Below are 26,128 nucleotides of genomic sequence, written 5' to 3' on the forward strand. Positions count from 1 at the left end.
ACAGCTGCTTAGTCTCAAAGTTGAAACAGGGCTCAACTATTTAAAATAAATTCTGACTCAAGAATGTATCACAAGAATCTAAATCTAAGGATTCATATTTAAGAAACTGTGGGCACACACACTGAAGGGAATTCAGGACTGGCCTATTTTTAGGGACAACCTTTCATTTTTAAAAAGTTAATTGAGTTGTGGGAGAAAACTGAAATAGACAGATCAAGGAGGGCTTTGATAGTGATACTGTTGGTCAAACGCACTTACAGAGAGCAGAATATAAGCCATACAAGGATGTGCACACATGCAACAAATGCTTTCAGAGTAGGGACTGTATTGTGCTAATTTCTTTCTAAATTTAGTTTTTCATTAACAGAATGATCGAGTGTTGCATATAGAACAAAAATTCAGCTGAATTCCTACTTCCTAATGTAGGGCGGTTGGTTGGACTGCAAACTCCTGTGCTTTATGAACAGCATGAGCACTGGATTCTCATAAAAAACCCCTCAACCTTGTCTTTTTTTTTTTAAGTCAGTGCAGTGTAATAATAGGTCAAACTTGAATGTGAGATTCATTGATTTTTATTTTAAATTTTATTTTTAGACTTTTTACTGATTCATGTGGGTAAACTTCACTCCTGTACTGAAGGACCAGTATGATACCTATCCGCCTCCTTAATCCTGTATAACTTCTAATTTAAGTCCTACTTAAAGGATTTATGGGGGACTTAAGGAGAGCTGGTAGTCTTTGGGCCGGCCCTTCTGCACAGGAGTAAAATTTTATGCTTTCTAGCTTGCATGGAGTAATGTCACTTCTTTGTGTTGTAGTTTTCCAGTCTGACATAATGTCTGTAGTAACAGGTACTACTCAAGGTGGCTGATTTTTTACTTTTAAATGAATATAAGGTCTTTGACAAATGCTGTTACGTAAGTACAAGTTATTGTCATTATACACCTTCCTTTGCTTTGATCAAGTTCCTACTTAACACTTCATTGCATTAATGGGTGGACCTTTACATGCGGATCAAATTGAATCTTGGTTGAAAAGGGTACAGTTTCCATCAATGCCAGCGGGAATTGCACCCTAGTTCAGTTTAAGGTGGATCTGACCCATGCAAGCCCTAGGAGGCTTCTCATTTCTTGCATAGCTTGTAGTAAAGCTTACTTTGTCAACAAAAACACCTGAAAATAGACAGCTGTTAGTTGCAGTTTGGTATGTTGTCATGAGCATTTGTCGGGTTCTTAATGTCTTCTCTCTTGCTCCAAATTTTGGTCTTCTGTATTAATTGCCAGCTGTCTTGCAGATAGTGACCAAAGGATAGTAATGTCTGTATAGGGCAGTCAAGATAGATGAAAAATTTGAAGATAAAATTATTTTTATCACAAATTAATTGGTGCTAGAGGTTTTGAGAAAATTAAACAGTAGATCAAATTAAGTAGTAATTCAATATTACGGTAGGTGCTTTATTTATTATCATTACTGTTTTATGTTCAGGCAATCGCCATAAATACCTTTTATTGGTTAGACTTGCTTTACAAAGGTGCTTATTTTTAGTGTTTGTTTTGTCCCTTTTTTCTTCCAATTTAAACTTTACTAAGAGCTGAACTTCCAACATTGGTAGGAGCTCTTGGAAAAGAATGGCAATTCTGTGTCTGCATTTTTACTGGGTGGTTAAGGTTGGCTTTTACATTGTTTGTTAAGAATCAGGAGTGATCTGGCTATAACGTACCAGTAGAAACAGTGTCAGAGTTTCTGGAAAGGTTGCTGCCTTTTCAGTTTTGCCATCATAGGCGGTTTTGACCGACAGTGATAGTCACTTTAAAAATGTCTGGATGAGAGAAATGGTTAAAGTGAAGGATCAGGTGCAGCATATACACACTTCTATGAAAACAAGCACGTTGTGTGTGTTTTATACATCAGTTTGAAGTCATGGATCACTTCATTACTGCATGTGGCTGTGGTGTACAGGAACAATCTTTGCAAAATAATTCAAAACTCTTTAGGTGAAAGATAAGATTGTTTCAAAGCCTTTTCATCTTTCTGTTTGTGAAGTTGTGAATTAAATATAATTAGGGACTGAACAGATGGTAAATCCTAATATAAGAGAATATACCCAGTAAAGCAACCTGTATTACTCCTGATTCTGCAAGAGCAGCCTCTCATTTTCTTCTGTCTTCCTTTCTGTCAAGAAATGTTAAAATCCACCATCAGGAGAAAATAAGGGAAAAGTTCAGAATCCAAAAATGTTTCTGCAGAAGTGCCATTTCTTAAAGAAAAAAAAAAATCAAGATTTGTTCAGAACAGTATTAAGTAAGGCCCCTGAAGCTCTAAGCATTGTAAAGACAAAACTAATTGCTCAAAAGTACTGTCCCAAGACTTTTTTGCCCATCTTGTCCTCTAAGTGAAACCACTGATACTAGTTTTAGCGCATAGTTATTATGGGGAGCAGGTGGAAGAAAACCTTGAAAGAATGTTGAAGCTAAAAGCAAATGATTAGTACTCTCTAGTTGAAAACTGATAATATGTAACCATTAGCTGTTAATAATTAAACCTATAATATTTTCATGTGAAAAATCTGCATTTCATTTTACGTGAGATAAGTTTGTGGTCAATTCTTGTGGAAACAGGAGAGACTGAGAGACATGATCTCCGAAAACAATAATGGGCAGCTTAACTTCTCTTCAAATATATATTCTTCACATTCTTGGTAAAAGGTATAGGATAAGGATCACTTATGGTGTGTACAGCACCTTGCCCAGTTTTGAAAACAGGGCTTCTATATTGATTAGAGAGTCAAAGTGAGTGCTCTTGCAATAAGAATAATACGTAGCAACACAGCTACTATACTTCTGTGATTTTTTTTTTCTGGTAAGTACATGTAAGTGTTATGTACTCTACATTTTTTCCTCTAAGCGTTATATATACTAGATAAAAAGTTTTGGGGTTTTGTTTTGTGATTATTTTTTTTTTAATTAAAAAGTGTCAGCTAATATTTTTAAAAATCCTGATAAAGCCTAGGCAAATACTATTTAAGGTGTGTCTGCTGATCTGAGGCAAAATGTGACCTTCTCTATGCTGGTTTTTAAAATACGATAACTAACACCTTTGAAAAGACAGCTATCATTCTAGTGTTTGGGCCATATTGAACATCCAATTCCTGAAAATGTCTAAGTGATTTCAGTTTACTGTTTAGTGATAATCACAATAGGATCATGCTCTTTACATGAGGGCTGCTCTCAAAAGCAGATGATTTGTGCTGAGTCTAGGTGATTTTCCTCTTCCAGTATGTTGGGAAGGTCCCCTCTGTCACTTGTTCTCGGTGAAACCAACTCATTTCTGATGGCACTGGAGTTAAAAATCACTCAGCTGTGGCAGCACCCCTAGTTTTTGCCAGTTTTGACTGTCAGCATGATAACTGCATGGTGACACCAAAAGCTATACTTTGCCTAGCTCTTTGATGCAAAACTCATTAAAATCATTGGGAGTCTTTTAACTGGATTGAGTACCTTTGGGTAGGGAACATCAGAACAAAGTCAACAGTGCCCTTCAACCATGGCAGCGTCAGGTCCACGTGTGAGGCTGAGCAGTCCTTTCCACGCACAGAAGGGCTGGGGGAGGGACAGCCCGTGGTTCACACAGGGTGAGTTCAGTGTGAGTAGCTGTTTGCTGGGTACCCACGCTGTTAGCATCGCGCTCCAGCCTGCCTGCCAGGAGGTGACATGGCTTCTAAGCAGGGAGGGAGTTTTACAGTCTGGCGACGTTTTCAGTGGAGTGAAAAAAAAAAAAATTACTGGCATAAAGGATGGCAAATACCTTGTCTTTTTTAAAGATTGTTGTTCTTTTTGGATAATTTGGTAACAGGAACACAGATGTGTATTTTGTTGAAAACCTGATATTTTTCTTGATGCCTTTTCTTTACACATATCTGTAATTCATTCACTTAGATGAAAATCTGACCCTCCACAGGATTTCCCTGTAAATAGATTACAAAAGGAGTGAATTCCTGATACACGATTTTGTCATTTTTTTTATTCCTGCTATTCCCGTACACTTGAGTTCTCAAGTCTCCTTCGTATCGCAATGGGAAGAAAAGGAAATAGTCATTACTATTTGCAGTGATGGAGAGCTTTTCTAATGATTGCCTTAAAATAAAATGGGTTAGAAATTCTCGCTAAAAAATCCCCGACTGGTTTTCGCTGGAGATGACAAAGCCTGCTCAATAGAGAGAGCACATCAACAACCTGTGCAGATGGGTCGGTGACATTAATTAGATACTGACAGTGCCTTTAGCAGGAATCGGTGGTTTCTTCCCGTGAAAGGGCTGTTCCAGGAATGAGGAATAGCACACCAGCCGGGGCATCTTCTTGAATGTCCTCATCTCCACCAAGCTGAGAATGCGGGGAAGGTACCACGGTCTGTTTATGCTCTCCGTTCCCACTTACCACGTCAGGGGAGATACGATGTGATGGTTTGTTTGCTCGTGTCACTGTGTCAGCAACAGCATTTCCAAACAACTTTGACAGGCAGAGTGTCGGAGACGGCTCTGGGAGACGTTTCTCAGACCTGCCCCGTATGTGCCCGAAGCGCAGCCGTTCCTCACCGGCGAAGTCATTTGGCCGGGGCCCCTGCCCTGCCCTGCCCTGCCCTGCCCTGCCCTGCCCTGCCCTGCCCGGCCGCTGCCGTCCCCGCCCGGCCCGCTCCGGGCGCCGCCGCCCGCCGCATGGCGAGGGGGCTGCTCGGCGGCTGCCCCCCGGCAGCCGGCTCCCGTCCCGCCCCGTCCTGTCCCGTGCTGTCCCGTCCCGCCGGTTTCAGCCCGGTCGCACCTCCGGCGCTGCGGGAGCCGCTGCCGCCCTCGCCCCGGCCACTGCCCGCGGCAGGCTGCTGGCCGGCGGCGCGGCTCGGCAGGGCTCGCCCCCGGCGCCCTTGCTCCCCACTCCTCGGTCAGCCCCGGAGCCCCCAGCCCGGCTCGCTTCCAGTGAGTCGCGGTGGTGCTGCGCTGCCCCCCTCCCCGCCGCCCCTCCCCGCCGCGCCTCTTGAAGAAAGCGGTTTTTTCTGTTGTCGGGGAGCGTAAATCAGCTTCATCTAAAATCTCGGAAGTGCAAGTCCATCAAATCTTCCTCCTAGCCGCCTGCTACACCTTGCGTGAGTCAGACTGCAGAGCTCCCGGTGCCCTTCTCGCTGTGCGGGGCTGCTCGTGTTTCCCCCTGTCTCAGAGGCAAAAGCAGAAGTGGAATCTGCTCACGCTTTCAGCGGTTCCTTCCCCGGTTGTTGTAGCAGTCGCTGACCTCCAGGCACTATGAATAAACAGCAAAGCTGGGAACAAAAGGAGTCTTCTGGCTGCCATTATCTCACATTAACATAGCAGACGCGCTGCGGTGTGAACAATGCGAGTCTCATTCGCCGATAATCAGCGAGTACCCAGGCATTTGGATTACCAAGGCAACAGGCAATGGTAGAATACTGGGTGGGTGTGTTTTTTATTGTAAAGGAGCAGTCGGATATGGAAACCCAGGTATATTGATAAAGCAGAGCAGAAGGAATGCCTGGTGGCAGGGGGGGACTGAGGGCTCGGGGTTGCATTCCGACACACGTGAGATAAATAAGACATGGATGAAGCAGGTCTGTGCTGTGAGATGCAGTAAAGATTAAACTGCATTTGTCAAGCTGAAAACGATCATAAGATAATTTCAGCATTTTGAAAAAGGTAACAGGTGGCATGTTAATAACAGGGCTGTTACCGGTGGATTTTGTAACTGTAATCTGGGCTGTAGTAATGCGTTGCATGGTCTACTTGTGTGACAATAGAACTGGGTGTGATGCTTTAATCTTTTTTCCTTTGATCGGATGGATGCTGTAGTCCCATAATGTCAGACGATGGTAACCCCTTCTGCTTCCTCTGAGGCAGGAGCGGGTCTCAGTAGCCTTTTTGTTTCTTACCTGCATAGCTGTGATCGTTTTTTCCACATGGACAGAAATAAGTTGCGTTATCTCTGTATCTTTGCGTGCATGCGCACACACGTGTGCGTGGACATATATGAAATCTATAACGTAGCAGGACTGTGTGTGTATGGAGGGGGGTGTGGGCGTTTGCAGGTTTAGAAACTTCTGAATTAATCTAATTATTTGGCCTGATGCATTTTTTCTAATTTCAGGGGTTAGATTCAGATGCACTAACTCTTGCTGAGCAGCGTGGTACTTTGCAGGCATGGTTCCCTAACTGATGAGACTGTGTGTAGAGTAAGGCGCCAGGAAGCAGCAGCAAGCATGTCACAGCCTGACCTGTAGCAACCCAATGTGAAATGGAAGGCAGTATTCCCACCTCGTGCAGTCATAAGTCATCCAGGCCTCACAGGCCTTGTCAGGACTATAAAGAAAAAGTTAAGAGCTTTCAGCTTCCAGAGGTGCTTCGTATCACCTGCTGAACTGCCGGCTCGATTTTGCCGTCTCAAGTCTCCACGCAACTGGCTGTATTGTGCGTATGTGTGTGGCTGCATGAATGGTTATTGTAAATGTGTGTGTTGATATTTAAAAGAGCAGAGGCAGGGGGTGAGCTAGCTGCAGGTGCCATCCAAACCACCGAGCTGGTAAATGGCTTGCTGCTTTCACCTTTTGACTGCTTCACCTGCATCTGCTCACCTAGAACAGGTTCAGAATGCTTCTGTGTTTTCAAATGGTTTGCCAGAAAACAGCCTTCCTTCTTTTTACAATGGATTATGAAATCTCTAACTGCTTTCAGTCTTCCTCTTCAGTTTACATTGCTCATAGCCCTGGACAGGCAACATCTGGTACTGAAACAACACTTGAGGTAATTCTTTCTTGATAGGGAAGGACTAGGTATGGATCCTCTGTGCATTTGGAGTTGGGAGAATCGAAGCTTTCCAAAGGGTTAGAGAACATATTCATCTAGTTAGAAGGAGTGGAGGGAAACAACAGGCTTGAGAAATTGTGGGGGGATAATTTTTGGAGCTGTATATTTTCTCTGTAAGATCTGAATGTTTGGAATCCCGCCATTAAGAAGTAGAGGGAAAGTCTTGCAGAATGCTTCCAAACTGGCTTTTTTCACTTTTGCATTACATAAAAACACACAGTGATTTGGATGGGACTCTGTCTTATGTGTTTATTTAATGAAATACATGATGGAGCCCTAATTTATGCCAATACAATTTAAACTTCAAATAATAATACTAAAGAGAGGAATGTATTTGAGGAAGGTATGCATCATATAGGTGGCATCAGTCAAAAGTAAATTACTGCTAGCCATCCAAAGCCAATATTAGTATACAAACTTACTACACCACCCTCTTTTTTTCTTCATCTTTAATGTAAACACCTTAGGATACCTGTATACAACATCGGCTTTTAGTTTGCTTTATGTCAGTGTGTGATGTAGAGAGGGAGTTATTCTTTGTTTTCTTTACCATATGTCTTCATATTTCCTTGCTGACTGTAAGTGGTCTTCGTGTCCTTTCTACACGGGTGTCTCCTTGCTCTGCTATATTCCTCCGTGTGAACAGAGAATGGATTGTGTAGAGTGGTTTCTACAGTCTACGGAAAACACAGCACAAAAGGTCAAGGGATAACTTGGTTAAATTTTGTGTTATGAAAATTTTTTAATAGTAATGTGTTTTAATATGTGTTAACTAGACTAAAAACTAATTTTAAGTGTTTAAGTTGAAACACTTTGGCCAAGCACTTTAGCCATATGAAGATGGTGTGTGTATCTCAGCTGGTGAGGCATTGGTTTTGTTTCCCTGAAAAAGAATCTCAGTGAAAAATGAGAAGTCAGTTGTTTCCTTCTAAATGTCCAGGGTTTTCAAAAAGAAAGCAAAAGCAGATCTCTGAAATGTTTCTGATTGCCAGTAAGCGGAAACAAATTTTGGCTTTCAGTTGTAACATTGTTTTTTTCAAATTAGTAGTCAAGGCCAAGCATATTTTCAGTGGAAATTTGACCAGAAATAAAAAAAATTAAAAATCCATTTGATCTGTTATTTTTGAATAGATTGTTGGGGATTCCTAGCTTACTGAATTGGGAAAAATTAGCTGAAGTCCTTCCTGGAGCATTTTAGTGTTGCAGGAAACTGCTAATAGTATTCCATCTGTTCTTGTGATTTTATTTTTAAAGAAGTTGTTAGGTTTTGTTTATACTGATAAGAAAATTTTTAAAATGTGGTGAAATTCATGCCTGTTCCATAACATGAACACACCGAAAAGGTGGTTCAAATTCAGTATTTGCACTGCACCATGCAAAACAGTCTTTTTCTTAAATAAGAATATGCTTAAAATAAGTTTATGGTGGTGCCTTAATCAAGAAGGATTGCTAACTGAATCCATATTAATAATTAAAGCTACGTGAGTGGTGTTCATTTGAGAAATCCAAGTAAAACAAAAACTAGACCTGAATGAAAGAAGCTAAGCTGCCTAACTTGTGAGACAATATGGGCATGAAACGCATGTATTGGTGCTACAGTTACCCGGGGCTTTGTTTCCTGTTCTGATTGTGGGATTTGTGATAATTTTCCACTGCAGACGATGAGGTTTTAGGGGGAAAAGAGGGGTGAGGCAGGAGCAAGGAGCCTTGTTTGGAAATTGTTATGTTTTAGTTTGTATTAAAGTAGTGTCACCTAGAGGCTCCAACCAAGAATACAGCCAAGGGGTGCTGGGCACCCTGAGCACACATGCGCCCAGAGGCAGTTGCAGAGGCAGAGCAAGGTGCAGACACAGAGAGGTGCCAGCGGGCAAGAACAGATCAGGAGCCCTGGTTTTGGACTGTTCTGATTTTTGGCTGTGTGTAACTGCAAAGGAGTGTTTGGCCTGGGCAGATCTCTGACACCTCACTCCTTGTCATCAGATGCTCTCCTCTCTAGGTGTCCATGGGTGACAAAAGCAGACATGGGAGAACTGGCAGTCAGCGTTACACTGGCAATTACCTGCTCATCTTGGCGTCAGCTGAAGAAGTTATGATAGAGTCAGTAGATTTGAAGGACTGTGTGGGCTGTGTGTGTGTCAGCTACCAGTCAGGTGGGGTGACTGTGCTTCAGAAACATTAAAGACCCCTGCAAAACTATAAAGCTGGCTTGAGGGTAAGCAACAGAAACTAGCCGCTGAAAGCCCAGTTGTGGGAAATGGTGCCAGGGCTTGGAGTGAAAAGGTTTTTTGAGAAAGCCAACATCTGGTGCCTTTCTGCAGTAGTTGATAGATTTTCAGTGTTTAAAATGGAGATAGATGCTGTGTAAAGGTAGTGTTTTAAACACCTGGCCATCTCAACAACCGATGTGGAAAATCACCAGGAAGGTATAATTCCAGTTTTTACCCTCCTCCACAACATGTAAAGTACCAGTGCTCTAGGGATGCATACTTCACTGAACCATCTGAATCTCTCCTTCCTCAATCAATGAAGACGTGTAAACAGAGTATCAGATATACATACAATTGCTTTAATGACAACATAAACATATTTAAAATACAGCATTTTCAAATAATGCCACAAATCATGTATAAATTACAGTAATTCACTGGTATTAATTTACTATATGGAGCTCACTTTTTATTAAGCAACTTTAATTAGAATTAACTAACAGTCTGTGTCTGACATGAAGTCTGTAACTATTTCAAAGAGGCTGGATATCTGCCTGGTTCTGTTTTCCTAGTACTGGCATTAAGAGAAGCTGTTTAGACCAACGTACCGATGTACCTCTCCGACATGAGTGTTGTATTACCGGTGGTTTCAGTACATTTGCCAGCAGCTAAGAAATCCTTCCTCCTTATTCCTTGATTGCAGTTTCACTACATCATAGTTTGAGAAGTAATTTCCTTCCATCTCTTCCTCTTTGCTCTATGGCTTCCTCTGCTGTTTTGCCTTTAATGCTGACCAGTAGTATGTATAGGTTCATTAACACTATTATAAATTTAGTCAATACTCTTTTAGTGGACTCCAGCTGAGCCCAAACTGACTCAGTGCCCTCCAGGGTGTAGTGAGAGACTTAATTACCCTTGTACCGTTCAACAGGAACAATGTCATGGGCAGTGTTTCGCTGTGGCTGAAGAGGTTGAAGCTTCTTTCTCTATTGGCTGCCATTTTCAAGTTTAAAGAAAGGGATTTCACGATAATTCACAGCTCTATAATAACAGCAGAGAGCCACTGCTCTTTTGCAAATGAGAATTGGATTGGTCACGTTTCATTATGGTACTTCCATGGATTTTCCTTTGATGGTAGGAGTATTCCTTTGGGTTGTCTAAGGACAGAAACGCAAGTTGAAAGAGCCAAGTGGAGGGACAAGTAATCCTTTAGTTGAGCGGCATGTGTTTCAGCATCTCCTACTGCTTGAAACCAAAGAAGCCTTCATGCGATGGAGAAAGGGTAGGTATTGTATCCAGTGTGGCAAAAGTCATACTCAGACATGCATGTAATCAGTGATGGGCCAGAATATCATGCTGGGGAATGCAAACCACGAGAATGCCGTGTATTTCTCATTGGGGTTACTACAGTGAAGTTTGAGTGAAGTGAGGTCTAGCGCAGTAAGTGTATATTAGGGTGTATAAGTTGATGTTCTGCAAGGCACATCTATCGCTATTTCAGTGTCGCCATAATTTCTGATATTAACGTTGTCTTCGATTTAAAGCTAAGTCCTGTGTTGGATAATGTGATAGTCATGTGATTCAATGTGCACAATGAATATTTCTCAAGAAATCTGTACCTGGTCTTTTTTTCTGGCTTTCATGTGTTACGCTGGGTCCTGTGCTGGAGGCTTTCCTCATATGTCAACAATATGGTTTCTTGAGGTGTCACCCATTTTAACTGTAATACAGTAAAAACTGAGTGATTTACTCTTCTTTGTAATTAGATGAAGTGATTGTATAGTCTTTGAGAACCCAGTGCAGCCTTCCACTAAACAAATGCTCTGACTCTACCATTGGAAAGTATGGATGAATAATACATGAAATCTCTTCTGTGCACTGTAAAGGAGAGGAATGGGTAAGAGAAACGTGCTTTGGAGGCAAAGAAAGTGAAGAAATACTTATAACTTCTTAACAGCAGGCTAAGGCATTGCTAGCTCAAAGTTTTAGTATGCATACAAACTGTATGGCATATTTGCATTAGAAGACCCGTCAGTGACTCTGTGGTTTGATTCCTGCGTGTCATTACCCTTCTTATTTACTCATACACTTGCAAAATACTTGCTTTGTCCCTCAGGTTTTATTACCTGTCCACAGCACATCAGTGGGGAATAGAAAGGAATGGCTGTAGTGAGTCCTTTCACTGCTTATGTCATGGAGAGAGCTTCTTTGTAGTCATTGAAGTACACAAACACTCATATGTGCCATAAATATACAAACAAATCACAGAGCAGACATCATCAAAAACAGTCAGAGAAGGAAGTAAAGTAGGAGGCATCATTCAGAGCAGGTAGAAAGAGGAAAGCTTCATAGCAGTCACAAATTCTGGGTTAGTCATCATTTATCTCCATGCTGGTGGAGGGGACTTGCTGAAGCATTGCGTCACTTGCAAATATTAGTCACTGAAGCCATTGTCTGAGCCTCTGAATGAGAGGGGCAAGATTTTCAGCTTTCTAAGGGAAAATATTTTAAAGAAAAATGGGCTAGGAGGACTTACTGATTGCAAGGTGTTAAATATGCCCTTATTCACACATTGTTTTATATGGATGCTGTCAATGTAAACATTACGTGTCAAGCATCTTATAGAGAATTACTATTTTCCATTAATTTCCCCTAATTATTTGTTAGGGGAAATTATTCTTTTCCCTAATTTAATTGATTTTAGTTTTTTTGTGATTTTATTGCTTAATTCAGTTTGGGTATTTTGAAACAAATAGGTCCGTTCAAACTCACAGTTATGTTCTAACACAGTGCTGATGTGCTGGCACAGCCTTATGGAATTTGTTTGAAATTTCCTAGTTGTTTGTAAAATGTATTCACCGTTTCATTTTACCTTACACAGTTGCTGTTGCTGTTATTAGATTATCTGTTACTTGGGACATAGGCAGTTTTTATCACATGTGTGCGCACTTATTTGTGCAATGCAGTTCTTATTCTTAAGTGATTTACAGTAGGTGTTATGAACAGGCTAAAGAATGAACACATAGGTAGTCCTTGATTTTGGCTCACAGCAGAAAAGGAAGGAGAGTGGTCCAAGCCTGGAGTGCTGTCTGGGGACATGGAGAGTCAGCTCCCTGGTCTGCCACAGAGCCCTTTTTAGGACTTTGGCAGGTTGGTTGTCTCACCATGGCTTGTAGGAGTTAATTGTGTGGCACTTCATGGTGCAGGCTTTGAAGCATGTGGATAAAGCGCTCATAGAGCCTGTATGGATTCTTTAGGCAAGGTAGCCCTGTATAGAATTCCAGTGATAGCTGGTAGTCCAGGCAAAAACACGGTTCTTGATATAAAATACAAGTCAATGGCGTTTGAAAATGAAAGAGCAATGTGTGTGTGTTTTAAATGGTATATATATCTAGATGAGGAAAGATCACATGTGTGTATGTGTACATATATGCAAATAGAAATCTAATTTACGAGTTAATAGTATGAGAACAAGCAAATTTCAAGTGAAATATATTTTAGTTATGGGATTAATAGTTACTTTCACTGGATTTAACATACTTCATTAATTACACTAGATGCATACCTGTCCTGTGTTCATTTTCAAACCACCAATGCTTTCATATCAAAAGAACTGTAAGAAATGTTTGCTTGTATCTGTGGACAAAGCTAATGGAAAAACCCAATCCTCTCATCCACGTATTTATCTGAAAGATGTGTTGTATATCAGCAGTTGATTTTCTAGAATACTGATTAGCTAATACTGTTTTTGGCATGCAGCTTATCCATCGTGTGGGAGAACACTATCTGAATTTCAATTTACTTTTCGAAATGATGTTGAACTGCTATTCCTTTAAAGGCTTTTCTGGCCATTTGGGGACTCAGTGCAGACAGTGGAGCTGCAGTCTGGTCTCAAGATCTAATTGAATTGGTACGAGGCAGCTGAAGCAGTGATTGTTGAAGAGCTTGAGATGGATTGCAAAAAATAAGTGCTTCGAGCAACTTGCTTAGTGTCCTTGTTTGAAACTCTGCCCCCGAGTTTATTTTTACTTTCATTGGTAACAGACCTTTATGGTAAAAAGCTCTGTGCTTCAATATAGTTAAGGAATTCATTAGTTCTGTGTGGTTTTGATATGATCACGTTGCTATTAAAGAAACTTCATGCCTCTGAGAGTACTGGGCTAATAATGGAAGGAGGAGTGGAGAGTTAAGGTAATGTCAGGTGTTAATCGCTTTGTCCCTGCCAGCAACTTGTCACTGTTTAAACTTCCAAAATCTCACCCTCCTAAACATTTGTTTTTGCAGTGATGGGTCTTTCCCTTACGATTCTGTTCCCTGGCAGCAAAATACCAACCAGCCTCCAGGCTCTTTATCAGTGGTCACCACAGTATGGGGTGTGACTAACACGTCTCAAAGCCAGGTAAGCTTTGTTTTTATGCTCCCTCCCCTACAGAGACGCGTTTTCACTAATATTTGCAAAATGGCAAGCTTTTTGGAAAATCCTCTTGGGATCCATAACAGTGTCTGTGTTCTCTTTGTTGCACATGGTGCATTTTTTTTCCCAGTTGTGTCCTCTTTGGTGGCATCAGAAAGGAGGTGTCTGAGAGCTTGAGTCAGTAACTCCTTTAGCTGCATGCAAATGTCAGGCTTGGGTTTAGCACGTATGTTGTACTGTATGGTTTCAACACTAAAAGCATGATTTTGGGGTAATCCCTAACCTCTTTGGAATTTCAGATTGAATTTGGAGAGTTATTTTATTAAAAATAAAACTTCTAGCTAAATTCACCAAATGACAGTTATTGTTGATTTTACCTGGGGTTGTGTTGTACTTGTGGGCTGGTGAAATCCAGTGCCAAGTCTACTCCCATGCTGAGGTGCTAACTACCAGCTATAGGCTGTGCTCTTTTCAACCTCTTCTGTTAATATTGCCTTACTTTGCAAAAATATTTCAATATGCATTGGAGCAAAAGCATGAGCTCCTGCCTTCCAGGTGAGAGCCATACTTCCTGGATTTTCATTTGGTTGTCTCTGCTCTTACCTCTCTTTTTCTTCTGCAATGTGTATGGAATTATGCTCTGCAAAAAGAAGCCACTTTAATGAAGGAGACGCCAATTATTTGTGAGAGTGTGCTCTCCAAGGGATGTGGCACAAATCAAGCTCTCAGACAGTCTAGCCTTTTCTTACACTGTAGATGAAGTGCTCTAAACACATCACCATCTTTAATGAGTGCACACGGTACATAAATCTAACCTGTCTTTTCTACCTTTTTCAAATCAAGTGACATTAGATCCCATACAAAATTTTCTGTGAATTTTGTTTTTTATTATTATTATTTTAGTTTTGGTCAGAAAATTAAAACCAAAATTGTTATGGATTGAGCCATTTGAAGAAGAAATTATTCAGGGGCCAAGTCATATAGATGCTCACATGGCAGTTATGTAAGCACTGGTTGTGGCAAAATCTTTCTTCAAAAAATAAAGAGAGGAAACAGTTACAGGATCTATAACATGATTTATTATTGTAGATTTCTTTTTAACATCTGAAAAGAAAAGGTATCCCCTCTGGGAGAGAAACACCTGAGTAAACACGTAGGTCTATACATTGGCCAGAAAATCGAAATATAGTTTCTTGTGGAAATCTTTCACACTTAAAAAGGCAAAAGGAAAGAAAAAGAAAAAGACTCAGGGTTTTGTTCTATCATAAGAACACTGTAATGTTACTTGAACTCTTCATGATACTTCAGAGGAACATGCAATAAAAGAAAAAAAGTGCTTTGGTAAAAAGAAGGTGATGCTTCTTCAGAATCACTGCAAGAGAGGGGTGAAACTCTGGAACGTGAAGGCTGGTTGTAGCTGTTCGGAGCAGATGGAAGTGAATGACAGGGTTTCCCATAAGTCTTCATGCTCCCCGAGAGAGAGGAATTAGCTGGGCTCACTGGTTCCCTTTCACAAATTCCCAAAGCTGATGACTTGGTCTTCTGCAAAAATCATGACCACTAAATTTCTTCCCAAGTAGGAGAGACAGATTTCCGTGCAGGTGATCCGTGAACAGCCATACTTACATCTCAATGGAAATGATAGCAATTTTGGTTCAATTGAAAAAAAAATGCTTCAAACAAGCAAACCAAGTCCTTTTAAAAACAGAGCAGAGGACTCTTTTCTAAGAAGCAATAAAAACAACCAACAGACTTCTGTACACTTTAGAGAGAGTTAGATTCAAGAACAGGTTACGCCACTGAAATATATTTTTTCACAGTTTTTGCATCTGTAGTACCCTTTGCAGTATGCCAGTGGGACTGAATATTTGCAAGTTATTTCGAAGTCCTACATCAAAAAAAAGAAAAAAGCATGTACTTTCTCTTAATTGGATGAATTTATCAGCTACAGAGCATGGTTCTAGCAGGTCTTCATTGTAACTTTTTTCATAAGCATGTTAGTTTGGGTTCCATCTAGTTAAAAATCTCCTGTGAAGGATAATTAGAGATCAGAAACTCTTGTTTGTTTGGAAGTGGCAAGAGGAGAAATCACCAGGAATGTGCACCTAGACATCAACAAGGTGTATGCTCATTAGAGTTCATAGTACAGGGTGGTTATATTTTAATTTATCAATTGCAGCAAATCAACTTAATTTGCTTGATGTAGTTCAAGGTACAGCCCCTTATTCTCATGTTTCTACTCACAGGTGCTGGGAAATCCAATGGCAAGTGCTAACAACCCTATGAACCCAGCAGGAAATCCCATGGCTTCTGGGATGACTACCAGCAACCCTGGAATCAATTCCCCTCAGTTTGCTGGACAGCAGCAACAATTTTCAGCCAAGGCAGGCTCCACTCAGCCATACATCCAGCAGGGCATGTATGGGCGGCCCAATTATCCTGGAAGTGGAGGCTTTGGTGGCAGGTAAGATTTACTTGTGTGAGGTGGAAAATGGATGTAAATAGTTGATGAAGCTTGTTTTAGTGACCTGGCAGAAGTGTCATGGGCTTACTTTAATTATATAAAGTCTCAGTAGCTATTTTATGCTGGTTAACTGAAGTGCATACTGCTTTTACAGCTTCGGAAATCAGCTACCCAAACTGCAATGAAATTCATCACAGTAAATGGAAATGGCTTAGGTCAATCAATTAGCTCTAATAAACCCCAAAATAAAGTTTTAATTAAGAGAGATTGTTAAACAGACCACAGGCTTAGGAATGATTAACATTTAATAAGGCCAGGATGTGAAAGATATTGATGGTATAATTTCTACGTGCGTATGGAGGAATAAGCTTGAGTATTAGGCAAAGTAGGTTCCCATGCAATGGGATATTTCTGCCCAAAGACTTACTCCACAGCAGGAATTTGAAAAGAATTGGGGGTGAAGATGTTTGTTAAGAGAGATGGTCAAGCTGTGTATTTATTTCAGGGAAGTAAATGCTGCATTAGTGAAATAAGCCAAAACTAATAGCCTGGGTTTTGTTACATTTTGACTTTCTGTGTCTATGCTTTGTAAACAAGGGTGGTAAGTGCACTTAACTGAAACCACTATTTATGGTCCCTCTGCAAAGCCTGCTGAAAAGGTTGTTAGCATAGTCAGTCTAGCGTGAAGAATATAAGCCTGGGACTCAGGGAACTTATCTCTCCTTTCATCTCTGCCACTGATGTACTGAGTGACCTTGAACAAGTCAGAAAGTTTCTTTAGCTTTGTATTATTATCTCTAAAATGGGCACAGTATACTGGCCCATATTTATAAAGATAGTTGATGTCTTGGAGTGGGAAAGGCATGGTTTAGCTTAATTTCTCTTATGATCAATAGGAGAGCCGGGTAGGCACTGCAAAATACGTTATGCGGGATCCAGTAGAGCTGATTGCATTAGGTCGCTCCTGGCCTTTCTGCTAAGGTTCAGGGAGGAATGCTTTTGCAATGTCGGGAACACTTGGCATAATTCACCACTGAGGCAGGTAAACACGCTGTAGTGGAGGAAGCTCTCTGTTCATGCTGCTGTGCAATCTGCCCCTATGCTATTGGGAAATGGAGCATGCGTTAACTTTCAGGATTTCAGTTCAACTTCACAGTAAGCTACAGAGCTGCAAAGCAATTTGCTGCCCCTGAAACAACTGACGATGGTGCCTGGCAATCCCAGTGGCAGCCCTATGACTGTTGCACCTGAGCAATGCTTGTATCTCATGCACACACCTAATTCCCTGTCCTGCTGGCTTTCATTAGGCATTGATACGTGGTTTTGGAACAGTTCCAGATGAGGATCACACCAATGTTCAAAACAGAATCCACCAGACACATCTTAATTCTCTCTTTCTTTCTTTCTTTCTTTCTTGCTTGCTTTTTTTCTTTCTTTTTTTTCTTCCCTGTTAGTTACCCTGGAGGCCCAAATACCCCTGCAGGAATGGGGATCCCCCCACACACAAGGCCACCAGCTGATTTCACCCAGCCAGCTGCAGCTGCCGCCGCTGCTGCAGTTGCGGCTGCAGCTGCTACAGCAACAGCTACAGCTACAGCCACTGTGGCAGCTCTTCAGGAAACGCAGAATAAGGACATGAACCAGTATGGACCGGTAAGAGAGTAACCCTTATGTCTTCATACCTGCCTGATCTGGACCATTACAGGGAATTGGGCTGTCCTTCTTACTCCCCTGTTGGTTAGGGTACCTACTCTATTTTTTTTTTTTTATTATTTTTTTTTGTGCATGGGCATGGTTATAAATGCTTAGGAGAAGCTGCTGGAATGTGTGTATGTAGGTGTGAGTCATCTCCCATGTTTTTCCCAATAAATCTTGCCTAAGTGTATTTTGTAGTTTGGAGATTGCCCCTTAAAAAAATTGAAGATTACCCAAAGTTACAGCTGCATCTGACGTGATGTATTATTCCTGCCTTTGCCAGCCCTGCGAACCTCTAAATTTGAGTACCTGGTGAAATGTTCCAGAATCTTGGAGTAGGTTTTGTACCACTTGGGTAATTGTTTATTTTGCCAACTACAGTTAGTTGGTTGGTTTTTTTTTCCCTTCAAACAAGGAAACAACAGTAGAAAAGAGATTTGCTTTTTAATAATGTTGTCTATGAGAACAGCTATGCGAGACATGCATTTCTAGTGATCTATAGCTTCTAGCATGTCATGACTTCGTGCAATAATTTTTTCTTAAAGTAAACAAGGGTTTGATCAATTCAGGTTTTTTCCTCCTTAGCTTTTTTACCTCTCTGAGTTTTGAAGTATATGGGCCCATATGCCAGGCGATGTAAAGAAGCACAATGTCTTAGAAATTGTAGTGTTGCGCTGTATTTACACAGCCAACTTCCTAACCTGTTACCTTCCAGTAATAGACTAGCCAATTTAAATGATTTAATTGCTCACCTTAGACTTATGTCTGTCTGTCTCTCTTATGCCTTCTACAATTCCAATTGAATTTTTATTATAAATAACATCACCGCCCATCAAATGTTGGAGAACATTGAAGGAAAATGCGACATAAATCCTCCCCTTCTTCCTTCCCCCAAAAGCATGTTCAGCTCCCTCCTCCCATTTTAAATGCATGTCGCATTTTATTCTTTTTTTTTTTTCTTCTTCTTCCGTTGAAGGTTTGTTCCTCTTTCCAGATGGGTCCAACTCAGGCTTACAACAACCAGTTTATGAACCAGCCTGGTCCTCGTGGCCCTGCTTCTATGCCAGGCAACATGAACCCAGCAAGCATGGGAGCAGGAATGACGCCGTCTAGCATGAGTGGGCCACCCATGGGCATGAACCAGCCTCGGCCTCCTGGAATGAGTCCCTTCAGCACCCATGGGCAGAGGATGCCTCAGCAAGCCTACCCAGGCCCACGCCCCCAGTCTTTGCCTATACAGGGCATAAAGAGACCGTACCCAGGAGAGGTAATAAAATAAATTATATTTTGCGTACGCTATTATTTTGACTGAAAGTTGCGACATGCTGAGTAATGTGTGGTGTGCATCCCTGTACGATAGGTACATCTTTGTTCCAGCCTTGGTAGGAATACTGCCATTAAAATATGAGTGGCAGCAGCTCTTCCTTTTTAGCTTCTAAAGTATTCAGATTGGCCCTTGCTATGTTAGTCAAGATGACAGTCATTAAAACCAAGAAAGGCCCAAAACCGGCTGAGCCCTCAAAATGTCGCTCTGAGATTCTCATGCTAGATGGTGAATTCATAGACCTTAAGCAGACTTCCTTCACGGAAGTGGATTTATTTAACGTGACAACTTAAAAGAGATGTTGAAGGTGAAATACTTCATTTGAGCCCAATACATATGTGATCTGCATTTTCTTGGATGGTTTTATTGTTCTAAAGAAATACAGGGCATACATTGTATAAACACCGATAGTAATAACATTTATTTTAAAGACCAATTGCTTTCCAAACTTCTTGAGGCTTGATTTTCATAGGCACTGAGATGAATATAAATCATGCTGAACTGAAGTCCCTCTGTGTCAGCATTTATCTAATGTAAGTTTATTTGGAGTGTGGTATTTCTAAGTTCCCATGCTGTTACATGAGGTATGAGCGGCTTTGTAGACAAAATTACATTGCCATTGACTTGTAATATGACCTTGGGCAAAACACTTAGGGTCAAAATTTTAAAGAACTTTAGACAACCAAAGATGTAGACAGACGAGCTTTTGGATTTTTAATAAGCACCAATGCATTTTACTATTAAAATTGGTGTGAATCGGGCAGTAGATGCTTTTGAGAATCTCATCAGTTACCTCTCAGCATCTATACGCACCTAAATGTCTTTACAAATCTAGCTACTATTTACTAGTTTCAGAGATAATTTCCTGGTAAAATTCTGTATGAAACTGAGACTACAACAGCAGCTGTAACTCCAGATGTAGAGCTTTGACTATTATGATATTGCCCTGACTATAATTATGGTAGTAAGAGTTTATAGAAAGCAATACAGCAACTGTTTGTACCATGGTATGCAGAAAATATACCAAACATTTATTATTGAGCTATATTTCTTTCCTGATCTGCAAGCTATTTTTTTTTTTTAAATAAAATAATCAGAAATAAAAAAAGTTACGTGCTTTTGCAGAAGTTGCTTCTCTGGGAAGGCTTTTCACTCTGTAAATACTGCCACTTACTCTTAAGTTAAGAAAACACAGAATGTGGCTTGTTCAGATAATTCTGATCTTCAGATTTCATATTTTAAGGAAGACTGTAAATCCCTTTTTGCTGCTTCAGAAGCAGGTTTTTCATTTTAAGTGAATATGATCATGTTCCCAAGAAGTCAATACTGAGCAGTGCCCTGAATGTTACATGCTTGCTGGTCTGGAATTCTGCAGATCCCGTAGATGCTATTTGTTTGCTGGTTTTTGAAAGCTTCATTTATGGAAACTTCGTATTAATCAGTTAATTTTTCAAATTGACGCTTTATTACCTTTAAAGTTCTGGTTTTCATGAGTTTGATTCCAAAACTGCAGCACAGTACTAGCTAGCACTAGCAAGGTGTTTATGACTAGTAATAGCTTCTATTTAGTTATTAGGGTATTGCTAAACACTCTAGCACAGGGCCAGCATAGCAGTTGTGTTGAGAAGACAGACATGGACAACACAGCTTCTATTCTCTGCCCATTCCGGGATTATTTTTTTTTATGTTGCTTTTTCTTTTTGTGCTTTCATTCTCCGTCTGGAAAAGGAACCCCAGGGAGGGGGTTGGTAGCACTTGCAAAAACACAGAGATTTTGTGAACATTGCATCTGGTGATAATTCTGGTTTCTTCAAACACGGTGTTCTTTGACAGCACTGCGAGGCTGAGCGTATGTGTGTGTTAAGGTACACGGTTATTCTTATCCCACTTCGGTTTGCGGGACTTTTATGCTTTTGAGTGAGTATTCACCTCCAGCCATCAGGGCCCTGGTTTAGGCCTGAGTGGCACTAAGTTGAGGAGTATTCACCTGGAGGGTTTTTTGTTTGTTTTGATTCCACTATTGAATGTATGCTAATAATCAGTTCAAGACAGCTGCTTGCGTGAAACAGATCTTTGTCTTCTTTCATCTCTGTCATGAAATAGCCGAATTATGGAAACCAGCAGTATGGACCAAATAGCCAGTTTCCAAACCAGCCTGGTCAGTACCCCACTCCCAACCCTCCAAGACCCCTTACGTCTCCCAACTATCCTGGACAGAGGATGCCAAGCCAGCAAAACACAGGGCAGTACCCTCCTCCAACAGTCAACATGGGGCAGTATTACAAGGTAAGAATTTTTAGATTATCTTGTTGTGTTCTGGTAGACTTTTATGAATGAAGTCACATTAATGACTTCATAGATACTGCTTTTACGTAATTAAAGGGAAGAGAGAAAAAAGCACAGCGTTTTTACTAATGTTTCGGATATCACAGAATCAAGTCAATCAGCTAAATTGCATTGTAACTTCAGAGCAGTTCATAAAGAAAATTGAATGTTACTGCAGCTCATTAGAGGCTTTTACAAGAAAATGTTGGTTTTGCTTTAAAAAATAGCATGTAAAAAGAAGTACCTAATGAGATTCAGGTGTAATATTTTCACCTATTCATGGTACCCTGCAAGAATACAACTTTGAAAATTTGTAATAAACAAGTTCCACGTTGCAGCATCCCAGTTTCAGACCTACAGTGGTCACTGTTGGATTAAGCCAGCCCAAACTTAAAAGCTGTTCCAGCTGTAGAATTCATCTTTGAACTGAAGTTTGCGTGACTTTCTCCGACCTCTCCCTCCCCTTTTCTCCTTCTTTTCCCTCTGTGCTGCTTGTTTTGGGCAAGAATTAGAGTTGTTAAAATGTTGCCTAAAACTTGTTTTATGGATACATCTTGAGCACTTCATGTTCTCCAAACTGAGTTTGTACTGAGGGTCTGCTGAGGTTTGACATCTTTGAAGCGCGCACAAAAGTGGTCTTTTGCACGCAGGTACTCCAGTGAGTATACAAATGGGGAGGACCATCGATGGTCTGACCTGCTCTTAAAGCATTAGCTGTTGAAGTCTCTGGACTACGTTCTGATTTTGAATGTAGGCTGAAAGAATTGTGAGTTGCGCATTGGTGCTGAATTGGAATTGTTCTGGTGTGATTCATGGAGAAAACACCATAGAAAAAAAAGGGAAAACAAAACCAAGCTGTCCACTGTGGTACCCAAAGGAATGTCTGTTGCATCGTGGCAGGTTTTGCAGTACGCTGCCAGGAAGAACACGAGGAGGAGACAGATCCTCAACTACTGTAATTCCAGTGCAGTCACTTATGCTAAAATAACAGCAAAAGATCTCTGTGAAGTTTTTAAGTGACAGATTTTTTAATACATTTTACATGTGTTTATTTTAGATGGAGTTTAAGGTTTTTGTTTACAGGATAGTTCTAACAGGGAATCTGTGGTCTTTCCAATGCATCCTCTATTTTGTATTCAAATATCGACCATTCTGGAAACAGTTAGAAAATAAGAGACCTTGCTAAGAAGAGATTATCCTGGCTAGGGGAAAAATTCCAGCTTGCCACAGACAGGACTTGAACCTTTGGACTGTAGTGATTGTGGAGTTAGTAACTGTATGTGTTAAAGAAAAAAGCGAGGATGGTTGGAAATGTAAATGCTTAAGATTTCAGAATACAGCGCTCTTCTTATGGACTTTAGAGTATCTTAGGCCAGCAGCGCAGCATTTAGATACAGAATCAGATTTGAAGTCCTGATACTTTGGCTGTCTGTAAAGATTTTCAGCTTCTGACACTCATGTGTATGTGCTTATGGTACACGAGCCATTACAAGAGTGCCATGCAATTGCAGTTTTGTTTGATGTCAGCTTTCTTCGCATCATTGTTATTGGTTTATTCTGTTAACTGCAACCATCCCCTTAATTATGAGAAACAAAAGCAATGGTGTTTTAATACTATAGCTACTATTTCTACTTAACTATCCTTTTTCTCTTGGTTTGTCTTACTCAGCAGCAAACTAAGAACAGAATCAAATTGTAGGTACACAGAATAAAAGACATCCCCTGGCCCCCAGAGTTTTCGTTCTGAGTAGATGAGTTGGACAGGGGTGGAAGAAAGGATAGATGGAAGTAAAAGGGACACAGACGTTCTAATTGCATGTCTTTGGATTTTGTTTTTCATGTAGGCTTTTGTGCACTCGGGCTATTTTGGGAGGAAGCCAAAGAGATACAAAGGGCTGGGTGGGTTGGGGTGGTGTGGAAAAAGTGAAGCGAATGGCTGGTTGGTTTTGGAAAGAGAGCATTCAGAGGAACATGATAAGCCTCTTGGCAGCCTTGCTTGTATCTGGTCATTGCCTGAATTAAGCTGGCTGGTCTGCTGGTTTCAGTTCCTGCTTTGCTCTCCTAGTCTGCCTCTTCCCCGAAGGCCTCATGGGACGTCCTGTGGTTTCTCGTCCTTCTGGAGTCAGAGGGGCCTCCCTACCTTGTTTGTAGTCTTTGGTGTTTGATAGCAGTGCAGTTCACAAGGCTTATTATTTTTATTTTCAGACTGCAATAACAATGTGATGTTGTTTATTTTCTAGCCATCAAGGCCTGTACCTGTGGCAAATTACCCTCATTCACCTGTTCCAGGAAACCCCACGCCACCTATGACTCCAGGGAGCAATATTCCTCCATACCTGTCACCTAACCAGGATGTCAAACCACCATTCCCACCTGACATTAAACCAAATATCAATGCTTTGCCACCACCACCAAGTGAGTAGCAAACAGAATACCCCCACAGTCATTTATTGTCCCTCTGTTCTCTGCCACATACATTTCAGAGTCTGGAAACTAGCTCTCATTGCTGCTCTGGGAGAGGCTCGGATCGCGAAGTTGTGATAGGTGGCATGCACGGTGCAGGCTCACTAGAGCCAGTGGACAGGAAAGAGAAAGATTGCTATCCCCTCCTAAAATAGAGTATCAGAAAAGTTCTTCCAGGTTAAACTTGTAAGGATTTTACTCCTGAAGTATTCCTTTGATATGCTTCCTGAGGATAAAACACTTGATTTTGAGTTGTGTTATGTGTGCTTGGTAGGCTTGTTTATTGTATGAACTTTCATTGTGGTCTGTTTTGTTCAAGGGCAGAGCCATTCATTGAACATCACCGCAGAATAATGTAAAATGTGCATATTTATAGCAGGGTCTGTGTTGTGATCCATACAGGCTTCTTAAGAATATTCAGTAGTATGCCAAAAATTGATGCATGTTCCTTTCAAAGCCACTGAATGTCACAGCTACATTTGGCTGGGAACAGGGTAGGAATAACAAGATCTCTCTGGCTGTATACTAGCACAAGATATTTGAGATTTTGAAGTGACTGATGAACAATAGGAGATACCATTTACTAGGGAACTGGGAGAACCTTTATGTTTTCTGTAAAATAACTGCTCCTGCATTAGCACTTTGCAACTGGTGTTTGGAGTTCAGGATAGCTGAAAAATGAAGTAGAAGAAGGTGGCCTGCAGTATTATTTGGGCAAGAACACAGCATTTAAAGACATTTGGACTTCATAGATTAGCTGTAAGTTACCACAAAACCTCATTTTATGAGATCAGGTAGTAATTGAATACCAGTGTCTTTGGTCATTGGATAGTTTCAGCTGATGAAACTGTTGGAACTAATTGGATAACGTTGATCCCAGTTCAAAGTGGGGAAAATAAGCATTATCACAGTTTGCCGTAATTAAGAGATTTGTTGTCAGTCTTCTGCCAACAGAGTGAGCCTGGACACAGAACCTATCCAGTTATAAAAAACAGGAATTCTTGCCATGCCTGGTTTCTGTTTGTGGCCAGAATGCTAAGGTCTTAATGTTAAGCGTGGGATAATAGAAGACTTTGGTTTGCCATTGCTATCAGTTTAAGCCCTGTTACTTGTATCAGTTAGATGATGTAGTTACTTGTGATTTTCTTTTTTGTGTGTATGAACCTGCTAAGTTAGACCCAGTAGCAGATCACTGTGCCATTTGTTACTATTCTGTATAAATATACACATTATTATTGCACTGCAGATGCTAAAGGGAAAGTTCACGCTTTCTCTCCCTCTTCGATCCCAGCCAACCACAATGATGAGCTGCGTCTGACATTTCCCGTGAGAGATGGTGTTGTACTGGAGCCCTTCCGGCTGGAACACAACCTGGCAGTCAGTAACCATGTCTTTCACTTACGGCCAACTGTTCATCAGACACTGATGTGGAGGTAAGCTCAGCCTTGCTGTGAGGAAGTCTTGCACCCAGTGATGGAGGAGTGGCAGGCCAGGTGAACTTCGTTTAGGTTTGCCATGAATTTCACTTTAAAAATTGTGGCCTGGATAGGAAAAATGCCCTTTAAACTCACAGATGCTCTCACCTGTCACTTTCCAGAGACAACACATTCTAAAACGCTTCCGGATCAGTGTCGCATCTCCTTGCTGGTAGCATACGGCATGCAGTGTTCGAAAAATCACTGCAACTGTTCCATCCTTTCTGCTCTGGGTGGAACGGGTGTGGGACGTGCACGACTGACACCAGTACAAACTTCCATTTGGGAGACTCTGAAGTCCTAGGTGCTTTGTGGCCTGTGAAATGTTAGTTGCAGGAGTAACTGTGTAGGGCTGTTACAGTTTATGCTTAAATTAAATGGTGCAGAGTATCTGTTAATGAAAAATAACACACTAATGAAGGACCTGATTTAGAGGCTTGGTAAAATCATTTGGAAAGAGAAGTGCTTAAATCCTCCAGACTTTAGAAACTGACTTCCTAAATCCCCCCTCTCCCATGACTCCACAAGTAAGGACAGGTCAGAAATATCAGAGGATAGCTTTCCACGTACAAACGCTTCTGGTTTTCACTCACAGCAAGTACTACTTTCCAGCACAGAGGAATAGTTTTCCTAGGTGGTACTCTCGTGCATTTAATGTAGATCTGCGTAAGTGATTCCAGGTTATGTCCTGATTCCACCGTGCTCATGGAAGGGCTTTAGACGAAATGACAATCGGAGCCTTAATTTTTTTTTAATTTGTATATTTTCAAATACCACGGAATAATTTTGTCTCCTCGTTCTGTTTTTCTCAGAAAGCATCTCTGTTTTTCCTGGCTGCTGACTACATTGTTTGAGCCTGTCTCTGTGCACTGTGGAGGCTGGTTAGTTGCTCAGGATCTTGT

General features: G+C 41.0%; 1 protein-coding gene across 1 annotated transcript in view; it reads left to right on the plus strand.

The window, feature by feature from the left end:
• The window catches only part of ZMIZ1 (zinc finger MIZ-type containing 1), a 309,751-nt gene that overhangs the window by 260,530 nt on the left and 23,093 nt on the right, over nt 1–26,128 (plus strand). Inside the window, exons 7-13 of the mRNA XM_050898815.1 lie at nt 13,351–13,465; nt 15,727–15,944; nt 17,399–17,597; nt 18,634–18,906; nt 21,067–21,249; nt 23,529–23,703; nt 25,043–25,184. Of these exons, the coding sequence (XP_050754772.1) occupies nt 13,351–13,465; nt 15,727–15,944; nt 17,399–17,597; nt 18,634–18,906; nt 21,067–21,249; nt 23,529–23,703; nt 25,043–25,184 (1,305 nt within the window). The remainder of the gene's footprint in view (nt 1–13,350; nt 13,466–15,726; nt 15,945–17,398; nt 17,598–18,633; nt 18,907–21,066; nt 21,250–23,528; nt 23,704–25,042; nt 25,185–26,128) is intronic.

Source organism: Gymnogyps californianus, chromosome 6 (genome assembly GCF_018139145.2).
Source record: "Gymnogyps californianus isolate 813 chromosome 6, ASM1813914v2, whole genome shotgun sequence".
Classification (NCBI taxonomy): domain Eukaryota; kingdom Metazoa; phylum Chordata; class Aves; order Accipitriformes; family Cathartidae; genus Gymnogyps; species Gymnogyps californianus.